Source organism: Heptranchias perlo, chromosome 22 (genome assembly GCF_035084215.1).
Source record: "Heptranchias perlo isolate sHepPer1 chromosome 22, sHepPer1.hap1, whole genome shotgun sequence".
NCBI lineage: Eukaryota > Metazoa > Chordata > Chondrichthyes > Hexanchiformes > Hexanchidae > Heptranchias > Heptranchias perlo.
In genome coordinates, this window is record NC_090346.1 from 31521030 (window position 1) to 31533813 (window position 12784).

Genomic DNA, 12784 nt, shown 5'->3' on the forward strand with positions numbered 1-12784 from the left:
AAAGAGTCACAAAAATGATATCAGAAATGAGAGGATATACTTATCAAGAAAGGCTGAACAAGCTAGGGCTCTTTTCGCTAGAAAAAAAGGCTGAGGAGTGACCTGAAAGAGGTCTTGAAGATAATGGAACGGTTTGATAGAGTAGATGCAGAGAAAATGCTTCCACTTGTGAGTAGTCCAAAACTAGAGGTCATAAACATAAGGTAGTCACTAATAAATCCAATCAGGGAATTCAGGAGAAACTTTACCCAAAGAGTGGTAAGAATGTGGAATGCGCTACAAGGAGCAGTTGAGGCAAATGGCAGAGATACATTTGAGGGGAAGCTAGATAAGTTCATGAGGGAGAAAAGAATAGAAGGGCATGCTGATACGGTTAAATGAAGTAGGGAGGGAGGAAGCTTGTGTGGAGCATAAACACCGGCATCGACCAGTTGAGCTGAATGGCCTGTTTCTGTGCTGTAGATTCGATGTAAAATATTGGAGGATACAAGGAAAGAGCAGCATCAACACAAGCACAATGAGCTAGACAGACTTTATGATTCTATAAAGTCCCAAATTCTTAAAACTCTAGGTATGCTGCTTACAATATCATACAGAAGTGATAACATAGGGATGAATTCCTGAATTCAAACTGAGGCAATATTAATGGAAGAATCCATGGATAGCAGGGCAGTATCGCAAACATGCATAATACAAGGTTTAAGGTTGACATGTGAATTTAATCATACTGTCTTTTTTTTAAAAAAAGCTTAACCACTGATTAACAAATTCAATTATTAATAAAAAATCATTAGGGCAGTAGAATGTTATTGGGGAACATACAGTAATAAGTTTCAGAGGATGGAAGTCGCCAAATTCCAGAGGTACAGCCTCGAGACGGCATGCTTGCAATTCTGCTTTGTAATTCCTGTCCCTGGAATACCTTCAAGTAAAACACAAAAAACAGATTTGTAGCTTTCGCTAAATCTATCTTTAGCACGTATACTTCTTTTATTCACATTTCCCCACCACCATCCTTCTGAGGGTGAGCTGATCCATATCAAATTTCCCTTCTCGTCTCCTCAAAGTCTTCAAACAAACTGGAGATCCAACTGTTCGGGGCCCAGTGGCTAAAAAATTCTGTTCGCTACTATCCAGATAATAGCAAAGATATTTTAAGAAAAAATACAGTACAATATACCACATAGTACATCGGTAAATATACAGTATAATTGACAATTTATTCTTACATTACCCAAAGAAAAACTTACAACGGCTATATCTACAAAAAAAGTTATCCATCTAAAAGCAAGAAATTTAGCCCTACTTATTTATAAATAATTGAGTTTTGCAGTCCCTAAGTGAGCTGCTCTGCTGAAAAATGTTACTTTTTTTAAAAAAAAAATTCGTTCATGGGATGGGGACGTCGCTAGCAAGGCCAGTATTTATTGCCCATCCCTAATTGCAGAGAAGGTGGTGGTGAGCCGCCTTCTTGAACCGCTGCAGTCAGTGTGTTGCAGGTTCTCCCACAGTGCTGTTAGGTAGGGAGTTCCAGGATTTTGACCCAGCGACGACAAGGAACGGCGATATATTTTGGGATGGTGTGTGACTTGGAGGGGGAACGTGCAAGTGGTACTGTTCCCATGTGCCAGCTGCCCTTTTCTTGTAGGTGGTAAAGGTCGTGGGTTTGGGAGGTGCTGTTGAAGGAGCCTTGGTGAGTTGCTGCAGTGCATCCTGTGGATGGTACACACTGCAGCCACAGTGCGCCGGTGGTGAAGGGAGTGAATGTTTAGGGTGGTGGATGGGGTGCCAATCAAGCGGGCTGCTTTGTCCTGGATGGTGTCAAGCTTCTTGAGTGTTGTTGGAGCTGTACTCATCCAGGCAAGTGAAGAGTATTCCAACACACTCCTGACTTATGCCTTGTAGATGGTGGAGAGGCTTTGGGGAGTCAGGAGGTGAGTCACTCGCCGCAGAATACCTGCTCTCGTAGCCACAATATTTATGTGGCTGGTCCAGTTAAGTTTCTGGTCAATGGTGACCCCCAGGATGTTGATGGTGGGGGATTCGGCGATAACAACGCTGTTGAATGTCAAGGGGCGGTGGTTAGACTCTCTCTTGATGGAGATGGTCGTTGCCTGGCATTTGTCTGGTGCGAATGTTACTTGCCACTTATCAGCCCAAGCCTGGACGTTGTCCAGGTCTTGCTGCATGCGGGCATTGACTGCTTCATTATCTGATGGGATAAGAATGGAACTGAACACTGTGCAATCATCAGCGATCATCCCCATTTCTGACCTCATGATGGAGGGAAGGTCATTGTTAAAGCAGCTGAAGATGCTTGGGCCAAGGACACTGCCCTGAGGAACTCCTGCAGCAACGTCCTGGGGCTGAGATGATTGGCTCCCAATAACCACTAGCATCTTCCTTTGTGCTGAAAAATGTTACAGCATGTAAATAATGCAAAAAAGAAAAAACACTTACTTCCCAGTCATATCCAATCAAAGCAAATGAACAGCAAACTGCAGTAATCCCTTATACAAACTGACTGGGAGATATACTCAGTTCAAACCAAGATGATTAAACCTGAAGGCAATTTCTTAGCATTTATACTCACCTCTACCCTAAACTGTGGCTTTATCAGGGAAGGAAGTGATTGGAATTCAAATCAGACTGTTTACATCAGTTTTGGCACTAATCATATTATTCAACTTTAAACCAGTAATTGTAAACAATTTTACAACACCAAGTTATAGTCCAACAATTTTATTTTAAAATCCACAAGCTTTCGGAGGCTTCCTCCTTCCTCAGGTGAATGTGGAACTGAAATCCTCGAACCTATCGCATTTATAAATCACAGAACAATGCCTGGTGATTACAGAGAGTCTTTTCAACTGCCCGTTGCCAAGGCAACCAAAGTGTTCAGACAGATAGGTGTTACCGACAGGCCCACCGAATATACAAACGGCCAGTCGGGGAACACTTCAGCAGTCAAGGACATTCAGCCACCGACCTTCGGGTAAGCGTACTCCAAGGCGGCCTTCGAGACACTCGACAACGCAAAATCGTCGAGCAGAAATTGATAGCCAAGTTCCGCACCCATGAGGACGGCCTCAACCGGGATCTTGGGTTCATGTCACGCTACACGTTACCCCACCAGCGAACAAATGTTATCTGTTTTTAATATAACGGGTCAATTGCTGTCTTTTCCTTCCGGATGTTTCTATGTTTCTACCTCTCTCGCTCTTTTTTTAATTGGCATCTCCACATCATCTGTTTTTTTAGTTCTGGCCGTTTGTATATTCGGTGGGCCTGTAGGTAACACCTATCTGTCTGAACACTTTGGTTGCCTTGGCAACGGGCAGTTGAAAAAACTCTCTGTAATCACCAGGCATTGTTCTGTGATTTATAAATGTGATAGGTTCGAGGATTTCAGTTCCACATTCACCTGAGGAAGGAGGAAGCCTCCGAAAGCTTGTGGATTTTAAAATAAAATTGTTGGACTATAACTTGGTGTTGTAAAATTGTTTACAATTGTCAACCCCAGTCCATCACCGGCATCTCCACATCATTAAACCAGTAAGGAAGAGCTGCTTTTCATGCTCATCAAGTGTGAAGTAAATACCTACCATTTGAAACAGAAATGTTACTACAAATTATAGCATGTGAATCCCCTATGCTCACATGCTGACCTGGCAGCTGCCACCACAGTTCAGAGCACTGGAGTTGAAATTTGCAAATACAGTAGTTGTTGTAAATAGTTTACCCAGTGGGGTAGAATGAAAGGCTTTTACAGATATCCACCATGACCAGAGATATTTTACTCATATTGTGCTAATATTATGAGACAACAAGATAGAAAATAAAGAGTCTGACCAGCAGCAGGAAGACAGGCAGAAGAGGCATAGAGACAATCAGCACGTTGTGAAAAAAAGGAAAAGGGCACGCTGGAACAGAAAATAAAGTGTTTAAAAAAACTGGACAGGAATAAAAGTTGAAATAGAAATGTTAGAAATCAAAGTAAAACTGTTTTAATGCACACAATACCAAATGGGAGCCAGAAAATTAGTAACAGAGGGAAGCCCATGAGGCAGGATAAACAAGTTACCTAAATAATGAGTGTGCTTCAGGGAATAATCGTACAGAGGAACAGCAGTAGGAAGAGACCGAAACCACCAAGTCATCAATTGTGGAACTCAAAAAAAATGGTTCTAAATTGTGGACTCGGTGAATTCCACAGGGGCACATCAAAAAGTGCCTCCACTTGTTAAGAGGAGATCACTAGTACAAGGAATGAGACATGGTGGCAGAAATAGGTACCCAAAAAGTGCAAGCTGGAAAGGCAAGAATCCAAACTGAAAAAGGAAGTCAGTAACAAGATTTGTAACAGACAATTGCAATAGACAGGTAATGCCTCTGGTTCAGTTATGTTGTGTCTGGAGCTGGAACAAACACAACAGGGCTAAAATTGCATAGAACAAAACTGTGGAATTACAAAGATTTTATTAATCAGATTTTACTCCATTCACAAAAAAATTCAATGTTAAATATAATTATGATAAACAAAAATAGCTTAATTACAGTGCATAAGGTTAATTACTGTGATTGATAAGAATAATTACCTAAATAAATAATATGCAAGTGTAGAAAGCAATGAAGGAAAGTTAGAGTCCTTGAGAACTCGAATTGCATCAGAAAGCAATGCATTAATTAGCAAGGCCAATGTCACTGACTAACAGATGGCAAGCAGTAACAGTCATAACTGTAAAATCCACCCAACAAACTAGATGAAAGCAAGATTATATCAACTGCGTGAATACAGTTTACTTCAAATAAATGTAAATACACTTGTCACATAAAACAATCATAAATGGATTGGGATTCAGTACATTAGTTGTATAACTGTGGCAATTTGCCTCCAAGAGCAACTGCACGTGTGACAAAGACAAGCAACAGTTTCTGATGGTTGGTGGTTCTATGTCACATGGTATGGTGGTCTGGACTCATGACAGAAACAGTCTTGATTTCCATGGTTAAACCAAGGTTGAAGGTAAAGGCTTCACATAGAAAAGGTCAGTATTGTTGCAGGTTAGTGCATTACCTGCTACTCCACAGATAAAAATTCACACCACAATTCCACAAACAGCAAGTTCCCAATCTCAGTCAGGGTAAAAGCACCAAGCTGGGATTAGGACAATCAGGGGACTAGTCACCTTTGCGCACCCTCATGGTGTCATGCATCTTATGAGCACATGGTTAGAGTAAGAAACTTGCATACAGGCTGTCTACAAACTTTTTTTTAAAAATGCTTCACAATATGTCCATCAGCACCTGAAAACAGAAAAGATAGTTAGATATCCTACAACTGTACTGAAAAAGGGAAGCAGGTGACTTCCTTTTTAGAATTGGCCAAAACAAAAGGAACAGGATCAAATATATTAAGTGTTCATAGAAAGAAGCATAATAACCCATCAGCAGGTTTTTTTTAAATTGGAAGGAGATATAAAAAGTGCTGGCTGCCATGGTCATCTTAACCAGGGTGTAAAAGGTGATAGAAAGACAAAAGGCTCCAAAACAGAAGGAAGCAAAGCAAACAAGGAAAAACTGACAGGAAATAGGGGGAAGATGGCAAAGAGCTGAAGTTGCTAAAGTAATGTTTAGACCAAGAGCTTCAGAATATCCAGGAAGTAATCAAAACTCTATTCCAGATATCTGTATTGAGCTTGGTTGGAAATCTGTGGAAGGTCAAAGAAGGAAAGGACAGACTGGCAGCAGGAGGAAGGGGGTGACAAACCAAGGGAGTTTAGGATCATCCTTGCCAACAGAATAAAGATGCTTGGCAAAGCAATGACCCAATCTATGGAGGTCACATTGTGAGCAGCAAATATGTTGATTGTAGGAAGTACATGTGAATTACTCGCTCATATGGAAAGCATTTTTGAGCCCTAGAAAATGGTGTGGGAAGAAACAAATAGACTGTATCACGTCTGGTAAGATCTCATATAGAAGTACCATATCAATCATCCAAGTTCTCTATTTCTCTTACCGAATCTCATCTATCTCCTTCTAACTTCTTGTTCTCTTACATCCAATTACAATAGTGTTGTCAAACCTGATCATAGAATGGCTACAGCACAGGAGGCCATTCGGCCTGTCGAGTCTGTGCCGGCTTTCTGCAAGAGCAATCCAGCTGGTCCCACACCACCGCCCTGTCCCCGTAGCCCTGCAAATTTTTTCCCCAAGTACTTATCCAATTCTCTTTTGAAAGGCACGATTGAATCTGCCTCCACCACCCCCTCAGGCAGTGCATTCCAGATCACAACCACTCACTGTGCAAGAACGTTTTTCCTCATGTCACCTTTGGTTCTTTTGCCAATCACCTTAAATCTACATCCTCTGGTTCTTGACCCTTCCACCAATGGGAACAGTTTCTCTCTATCTACTCTGTCTAGACCCTTCATGATTTTGAATACCACCATCAAATCTCCTCACAACCTTCTCTGCTCTAAGGAGCACAACCCCAGCTTCTCCACATAACTGGGAGCCCAGATGTGGCTAATGCATTTCTGATTAGAAAATAAAAAACAAGTAACAGACAACGTTGGGTATGTGATTGCAATGCTCATTCGCACAACGTATGCAGGTGTACTTTAATCTTTTTGTGCATTTGTAGGTAAAATAGTATGGCGAAAGGCAGAGTGTGCAAATGTTTTTTGATAATTGCGAGTGCTTTATTTCCTTAGTTACTGAAGGGTGATAGATGTTTGTTAAATAAATATACAAGTGAAGTACATTTACCTGTATTGTGTGCATGAAAGGTGTTTTCCACTAAAATAAGTGCGTGTGGCTAAAACAGTGTTGCCATAGCCACATCTGTGGCTAATCAGCAACTTCTATTGGACAATACTGCTCTAATGCAGCACTGTGACTTTTCCCATTGCTATGTACCCTCTACACAAGCCTGCCAACTTGTTAGCAGGCCCATGCCCACTAAGCCAAGACGGCCCAAAATACACATATTACACCTGAAACAGCAGGAAGATCAACAGATCACTGGATTGGCATTTGCACTATATTAGGGCGGTGCATGATTTCAACCACTAGGTGGACCAGGGAAGGCTGAAGAACTACAATGGAGAACTGTGCTGTCAACTTGAGAATTTGCTAATACTACCTTCAACTGGTCACTTTTAATTTATAATGAAAGTGGGACAATAGCTATAGCTCAATTAGCTTGTTCAACAATGAACGCTGTTGAAGTCCCAAAATAAAAGAAAGCTGGGCTAAAAACAAGCAGCTTCACCAATGGGCTCAGCTAACATAAAAAATGCATAGCTGGCCCATACAGACTAAGACCCAAAATTTAAATTTGCAGACCCTGCTGGTTAGTTCATCTCAGCCAGGGCAGCAGTGGGACACTACAATTGGCCGCAGCATCCCTGCACTAGGGTGAAAAGATATTGGCCAGCGATGCCCCTCACATTTCAATAGTAAATTACTTGAGTGCATTGAATATGGGAGCACCCCCACACAGTATGATCAAGCACCACAAAGTGGAAGGAAGCAGATCTGAGCCACATAGTCTGCTGAGTTCCCCATTTTTCCTTCTACATTTTCATTTCTTCCTTTTTCTCCATTTTAAATTCTTGTTTGTCTAGGAACAGAGGAGCAGGAGTAGGCCATTCAGCCCCTCGAGCTTGTTTCGCCATTCAATTAGATCATGGCTGATCTGATTCTTAACTCCATCTACCCACCTTGGTTTCATAACCCTTAATACTCTTGTCTAATAAAAATTTATCAAACTCAGTTTTGAACTTTTCAATTGATTAGCCTCAACAGCTTTTTGGGAATGTGCGTTTTCCAGATTTCCACTACCGTTGAAGGCCTGCTTCCTGACATCACCCCTAAATGGCCTAGCTCTAATGTTAAGGCTATGCCCCCATGTTCAGGACTCCCCCACCAGAGGAAATAGGGTAGATAGAGAAAAACTATCAACTCCTTTAAATCATCTCAAACACCTCAATTAGATCACCCCTTAATCTTCTGTACTCAAGGGAATACAAGCCTAGGGTATGCAACCTGTCCTCATAATTTAACCATTTTAGCCCCGGCATCATTCTGGTGAATCTTCTCTGCACCCCCTCTAAGGCCAATATATCCATCCTGAGGTCCAGTGCCCAGAACAGAACAAAGTACTCTAAATGGGGCCCAATAAGGGCATTATATAACTGTAACATAACTTCCACCCCTTTGTAGTCCAGCCCCCTTGAGATAAAGGCCAAAATTCCATTAGCCTTTTTAAATTATTTTTTGTCCCTGTCCACTAGCTTTTAGTGATTTCTATGCTTGGACCCCTAAATCTTTTTGCTCCTCCACAGTTCCTACCTTCTCACCATTTCGAAAATACTCTGATCTCAAATGCTCCTTCCTCTTTGAACTCAGATTACATGGTTCTACTACAAGGTTGTGGATTTTGATGGGACCTACCCCCTCCAATATAGGGCCTTTATTTGTCTTTTCTACAAGTACATTCTGAATTGATCATCCTAAACCGCTGAATTTGAAGTATTCACTGCTGTCTGCTTCTCCTATTCTTTGGTAAATCACTCCCCTCTAAAAGTTGTCCACAGGATAGGTTCTTTCTTTAGTATCTTACTTTTTAAGCCATTTTTGACAATTACTAGGTGCTGTTTCTGCTATCCCTTAGCTGGATAGTTTTTGATTCTTTCAGATGACTAAGCACATAAACAAGTAGTAAGGTAATGTCTGAACACAGCTCTATGTAATTTTTTTTTTAAACTTTAAAAATGAAACTATAAGTAGTCCTCTAGCTCATCTGGTTAACAATGGGCAGGTGAGCCATAAAGACCACATCTAGAGTACTGCGTGCAATCTTGTTCTCCTTATTTCAAAAAGGATATTCAGTTATTGGAGCGTGTACAGAGAAGGGCTACACAGTTGATCCCAGAACTTAAGGGAATGATGTATGAGGAAAAGTTGACTGCCCTGGGTTTTCTCTCTCTTCAAAAGAGAAGATTTAGAGGGGATATGATAGAAGTGTTTAAAATTATGAAAGGTTGGGACAAATTGAATCCAAGTAAGCTTTCCTGACATGGACAGATTTTAAGCACAAGCAGTCATATTTACAAATTAAGGACAGTAAATGAAAATAGGAAATGCAGGAGAAATTCTCTCATGGAGGGGCATTCAATCACTGTGATCACTTTGATTGAATGTTTGGTGGGCCAAACCTATCATGTGGTAGGATTGTATTTCTCATCTCCCCCAGAAACAGAGTGTGCTGTACCCTCATTTTTAAAAATGTGAAACCAGCACCTGGTGTAGACCTTGTGCCTCATCTCGCTAAGAGGGCTTTCAGTCACCTTGCATAAGAGAAAGAACATGCATTTATATAGCATCTTTCACAACCCCAGGACATCCCAAATCACTTTACAGCCAATTAAGTACTTCTGAAGTGTAGTCTTTGTTGTAATATAGGAAACACAGCAAAAAATTTGCACAGAGCAAGGTCCCACATACAGCAATGAAATAAATGACCTCATTATCTGTTTAATTGTTGATGAGGGATAAATGCTGGCCAAGACACTGGGAGAACTCCCCACTGTTCTTCTAATAGTGCTGTGGGATCTTTTACATCCTCACCAAGGAGCATACTCAGTTTTACATGTCATTTGAAAGATGGCATCTCCAACAGTACAGCACTCCCTAAGTATTTTACTGGAGTGTCAGTCTAGATTATGTCCTCAAATCTCTGGAATGGGGCTTGAACCTACAATCTTCTGACTCAGAGGCAAGAGTGCTACCACTGAGCCAAGGCTGACACCATAAGGAAAGGAGAATGCATGTACCATATTTCAGTAGCCATATACAGCAGAAGGCTTTTCTATTACAATCCTCGGGCTATTACTACTGTTTAATTAGATAGTGAGCAGTGCAAAAATATACTTCAGATCATAGGTCTCCTAACAAGAATAACCAGTGATGCTGAACCCAAGAGAATATCTAGTGTAAAACCCAAAAATTGTGACACCCATCCTGGGAAGGATGTCAGCAGCAAGATCTCTTCTAAAATCAAGCCATTAAAAATTAGCTAAGCATTATTTTCCTTTCCTTCGATTTAAATAGATTAAAAGTTATTTTTCTTTTAAACAATGAAGACTGATGATATTACTGGGGTCCTGGCTTGGAGAAGTTTCCAAGTCAACAGCACACTAGCTGAACATACACACAATGACTATGTCTATACTGATGTTAACTCCTCCAATATGGAAAAATAACCGTGAGATTCAGAGAATAGCTATAAACCTTTCACTTTTTATGGCATAATCTGAATAGAATGAAACTAATCCATCATGTAATCCATCACAAGATGTTTATCTTATAATTTTGGGAAGAGACAAAGTCAACAACAGTGGCTTTGCAATAGTGGTAAAAATTTAAGGTTGACATCCCCAAAATCGGAGCACAGGAGTATTTGCACTTATCAATACTTGTGGGTATAATAAATTGCAACGTTTAAAAAATAATTATATTTACATTTATTTTCTGACGTCTAAAACGCTATTTTGTCTTTTCTCTTTGCCAGCTAACTGCACTTCTGGAATTTTCCGTTTTAAATTTTATTTCAACATTGCCTGACCACTGCAAGGAAAACAAGGCAAAATAAAAAGGAAGAAAACTGACCCCAGGATCTTCCATTGAAAACAACAAATTAAGCGCATTAAAACGATGGTTTTATAAAACCAGGCAGGCAGAGCTCTGTACTTATTCAGTTTGCAGTGCCGTCATTGATTTGGAACCTCCAGTAATGTATTTTCGGACATGAAAATACATTACTGAAATGATAATGTAAACGCAGACAGGTTTAAAAAAAAAGTAGAGACTTTCACAAATGGGTTACTGTTTAGAATAAAAAGTTTCAATCAGCTGTAAACGCTTCTTACCACTGCACAGAGGCCATCTTCCATGTCACGTGCCTCTACACCACGCCCACTACTGAACTCTCGCACCGCGATTGTTGTCGGAAGCGCCATATTTGTGCGGGGCAGAGACCGACCCGCCCCGCTCTTGTACGTCAGAACGTGCATTCTGGGAACGGCTGAGGGCCCCGTCAACTACAGCGGACTCCACCGTGTCCGTCTTATTTCCCTCACTTCTGCCCTCACCTTCCAGCCCACATTCAATGTTTAATCCTCCACCACCTCCAGTGCAATCCCACCACCAAACACATCTTCCCCACCCCTCCCCTTTCAGCATTCCGAAGGGACCGCACCCTCCGCGACATCCTGGTCCACTCTTCCATCACCCCCAACACCCGCTCTCCGTGTGAGCGCAGGAGATGCAACACCTGCCCCTTCACCTCCTCCCTTCCCACTGTCCAGGGCCCCGAACACTCCTTCCAGGTGAAATACTTGTACTTTTGATTTAGTATACTGTACTCGCTGCTCACATTGGGGAGATCAAACGCAGACTGGGTGATCGCTTTGCTGAACACCTCCGCTCTGTCCGCAAGCGTGACCCCAACCTGCCGGTCGCTTGCCATTTTAATTCCCAGTCCCACTCCCACTCTGACCTCTCTGTCCTCAGCCTCTTACACTGTTCCAATGCAGCTCAACGTAAGCTCGAGGAACAGCACCTCCTCTTTCATTTAGGCACTTTACAACCTTCCGGACTCAACATTGATTTCCATAGCTTCAGATCCCAACCACTGCTCCCATTTCTTCGGACAGCAAGTGCTAGTAATGGTTCTGCTGTTGCCATTCGCAGCTACTCTAGACTGATCTTTTGTTTCTTAACCTGTCCCATTACCACCCTCTTCGCCTTGCACCATCATCGCTTTTGTCATTTAATCACTCTTTCCCTCTACCCTCTCACAGACCTTCCCTTTTGTTCTTTCCTCCCCTCCCCTCCCCCTTTCCCTGGCCCTGTACTTGCTTAAAAACTTTAACTCTTTTAACATCTTCTAGTTCTGATGAAAGGTCTTAGACCTGAAACGTTAACTCTGTTTCTTTCTCCACAGATGCTGCCTCACTTGCTGAGCTTTTCCAGCATTTTCTGTTTTTATTTCAGATTGCCAGCATCCGCAGTATTTTGCTTTCTTTTCAATTCTATCCCTTCAGAAATGAACCCCAGTGCCGGGTTTGGCTTTTTTATGGTCTTATTAACCTGCATCACTACTTTTACTGATTTGTGTATCTGTACCCCAAGATCCCTTTGCTCCTCTACCTCATTTATTGAAATACAGCTATTTCAGTCTTGCTAGAGAATTCTTCTGTCAAAACTTCAAGGCCTCATTTGTTTTGAATGTGAGATTTTTTTTATTTTTGTATTTCTGGCGTGGACTCTTTTGGGTTCTTAATTTCTCATAATTTTTTTCTGTTTTTGGTTTAAATACGAATGAAATGCAGAGATTTCAAAATTTGTTTTCAAATGCAACCGCTTCACCTGGTTTTATTCTGTTTTGAGTCAAATTTCAAGGGAAATTTATAAAAACACTACTTCCACCAAGTCAATTATCGCTTTTCATTGATCATTCAACACGTAGAGTGTGTGTGGCAGTGTGTTCTTTTTCCATCTCTGCTGTATGCTGAAGTTATTTCTTGCCCAGGTGGATCGGAATCAAAAATTGGTAGGCAAAACAGTAATTGAACAATGGGAGGCCTTTAAGGGGGAGTTGGTTCAGGTACAGAGTAAACACATCCCTACAAGGGGGAAAGGAAGGGCATCCAAAGCCAGAGCTCACTGGATGACTAAAGATATAGAGATTAAAATGTAAGGTTCATAATAC

General features: G+C 41.4%; 1 protein-coding gene across 2 annotated transcripts in view; it reads right to left on the reverse strand.

The window, feature by feature from the left end:
* Positions 1-11021, reverse strand: part of vps35l (VPS35 endosomal protein sorting factor like) — a 113161-nt gene extending 102140 nt beyond the window's left edge. For both annotated transcript variants that reach the window (XM_068003192.1, XM_068003191.1), the window contains exons 1-2: positions 10941-11021; positions 823-922 (exon numbers count right to left, since the gene is read on the reverse strand). In XM_068003192.1, the coding sequence (XP_067859293.1) occupies positions 823-922; positions 10941-10957 (117 nt within the window). In that variant the 5' untranslated portion in view covers positions 10958-11021. The remainder of the gene's footprint in view (positions 1-822; positions 923-10940) is intronic.
* Between the last annotated feature and the right edge of the window lie 1763 nt (positions 11022-12784).